Below are 2,391 nucleotides of genomic sequence, written 5' to 3'. Positions count from 1 at the left end.
GGAGGGAAGAAGCCCCAAGATTTCCCAGGGAGTGGATTGAGTAGCTGGGTTCTACTGGATGCAAAGGATCAGGGAGAGTAAAGGTAAGCCCCGGAGCCCCAGAAAGAGGCTGTCAGCCCCAGGAAGAGGGAAGTAGAGGGAGGGGAGGGCGGGGCCAGGACCAGAAGCTGTGCTCCGGGGGCCCAAGAAAGGCACTGAGTTGGTCTGGGTGAGAAGGGTCAGGAAGCAGTATTGGTTCCCCAGGTGTCTGGGGCCCCAACACTAGGAATGGCGCAGGGCCCAAACTAGGAGTATAGAACGGTGGGAGGGATGGAAGGGTGAATATGCCTTAGGGAGTCCCGGCGTGAGAGTTGCGCTATAGACTTACCCCAAGGGGCCTCAGGATGGTAGTGCAGGCTAGGAGAGTTAGGCGGTGGTCCAGGCCCAGGAAAGCAGAGAGAGATGAGGGTGGGGCCAGGACCAGAAGCGGTGCTCCTGGAGCCCAAGAAAGGGACTGAATTGTTCTGGGTGAGAAGGATCAGGAAGCAGTATGGTTCACCAGGTGTCTGGGGCCCCAAGACTAGGAATAGAGCAGGGCCCAAACTAGGAGTATAGAACGGCGGGAGGGGTGGAAGGGTGAATATGCCTTAGGGAGTCCCGGCGTGAGAGTTGCGCTATAGACTTACCCCAAGGGGCCTCAGGATGGTAGTGCAGGCTAGGAGAGTTAGGCGGTGGTCCAGGCCCAGGAAAGCAGAGAGAGATGAGGGTGGGGCCAGGACCAGAAGCGGTGCTCCTGGAGCCCAAGAAAGGGACTGAGTTGGTCTGGGTAGGAAGGATGAGGAAGCAGTATTGGTTCCCCAGGTGTCTGGGGCCCCAAGACTAGGAATGGCGCAGGGCCCAAACTAGGAGTATAGAACTGCAGGAGGGATGGAAGGGTGAATATGCCTTAGGGAGTCCCGGCGGGCTGCACTATAGACTTACCCCAAGAGGCCTGAGGATGGTAGTGCAGGCCAGGAGAGTTAGCTGGTGGTGCAGGCCCAGGGAAGCCGAGAGGGGTGAGGGCGGGGCCAGGACCAGAAGCGGTGCTCCTGGAGTCCAAGAAAGGGACTGAGTTGGTCTGGGTGAGAAGGATCAGGAAGCAGTATTGGTTCCCCAGGTGTCTGGGGCCCCAAGACTAGGAATGGCGCAGGGGCCAAACTAGGAGTATAGAACTGCGGGAGGGATGGAAGGGTGAATGTGGCTTAGGGAGTCCCGCACGGCGCGGAGAGCTGCGCTATAGACTTACCCCAAGAGGCCTGAGGATAGTAGTCAATTCATAATTTTTTTTAAAAGTAATTCTGTTTAAAAGCTAGCTGAAGGAAGACCCTATCTCAAAAAACAGAAAGATATTCTGTCGGATTGCCCACTCCAGAGCCAGGACTGGCCTGGGCTGCAGAAGCCCACGAATCAGGCCCGGAGGCTCAGCTGTGCAGCAACCCTGAGGTCTCAGTGGCAGCCAGGGCAGGGTTAGGGCCTCCCCTGTGGTGAGTCCTGCCTGGCACAAGCCACCCCGCCTCTCTCCACAGCCTCCAGAGAAGGAAGGTGCCCTGCCCCGGCAGGTGGGCAACAAGACGGAGTGTGGCCTGTTGGGCTTCGTGCTGGATCTGAAACAGGACTATGAGCCAGTGCGTAGCCAGATGCCAGAGGAGAAACTGTACAAGGTCTACACCTTCAACTCCGTGCGCAAGTCTATGAGCACTGTCATCAAGATGCCCGACGAGAGCTTCCGCATGTACAGCAAAGGCGCCTCTGAGATAGTGCTCAAAAAGTAAGCCACTAGACAGCTTCAGACATCTGGACAGCCCAGCACCAGCCCTGCCCAAGCTGGGCCCAGCAGCATCGCTGGGCTGCGGGGGACCATCCAGCCCCCAGGTCACACAGCAAGGCTCCCCTTAGAGCCCGCACTTTTCCCCTGTGGCCTCTTTAAAACACTGCCTCCCTGAGTCACTGGATTCAGCCCATGGTCACCCTTAGAACTCGCTCATATCCTTTTACCTCAGGCTGGTGGATGGTAGCCATGATCTTTGTTAACTGGCTCCTCTAGCTCCAAGTGTGAGAGGTGAGTCAGGAGACTAGACAAGTCATTTCCCCTCAGCATCTCCATTTCACCACTTGTGCATTGAGAAAGCCCAGAGGCTCTCAACCCTGACTTATACATTAGAATCACCTCAATGAACTTTAAAAGAAAGGAAGCTGAGAGTGGTGGTGCACACCTTTAATCCCAGCACCCAGGAGGCAGAGGCCGACAGATCTCTGTGAGACTGAGGCCAGCCTGGTCTCCATAATGAGTTCTAGTCCAGTCAGAACTACATAGTGCGACCCTGTCTGAGAAAGAAAGAGGGGATACAGGGTGGGGGGAGGGAGGGAGGCAGG

At 56.7% G+C, this 2,391-nt stretch overlaps 1 protein-coding gene across 11 annotated transcripts in view; it reads left to right on the top strand.

Moving 5' to 3' along the window:
• Atp2b2 (ATPase plasma membrane Ca2+ transporting 2) overlaps positions 1-2,391 on the top strand; it is a 361,587-nt gene that overhangs the window by 327,831 nt on the left and 31,365 nt on the right. For all 11 annotated transcript variants that reach the window (XM_008854882.2, XM_008854881.3, XM_008854887.1 and 8 more), the window contains one exon: positions 1,545-1,786. In XM_008854882.2, coding sequence (XP_008853104.1) covers positions 1,545-1,786 — 242 coding nt within the window. The remainder of the gene's footprint in view (positions 1-1,544; positions 1,787-2,391) is intronic.

Source organism: Nannospalax galili, unplaced genomic scaffold, assembly GCF_000622305.1.
Source record: "Nannospalax galili isolate Female #2095 unplaced genomic scaffold, S.galili_v1.0 scaffold406, whole genome shotgun sequence".
Taxonomy (NCBI): Eukaryota; Metazoa; Chordata; class Mammalia; order Rodentia; family Spalacidae; genus Nannospalax; species Nannospalax galili.
The sequence above is the reverse complement of the archived record's forward strand: the minus strand, read 5'-3'. Positions and strand labels throughout refer to the sequence as shown.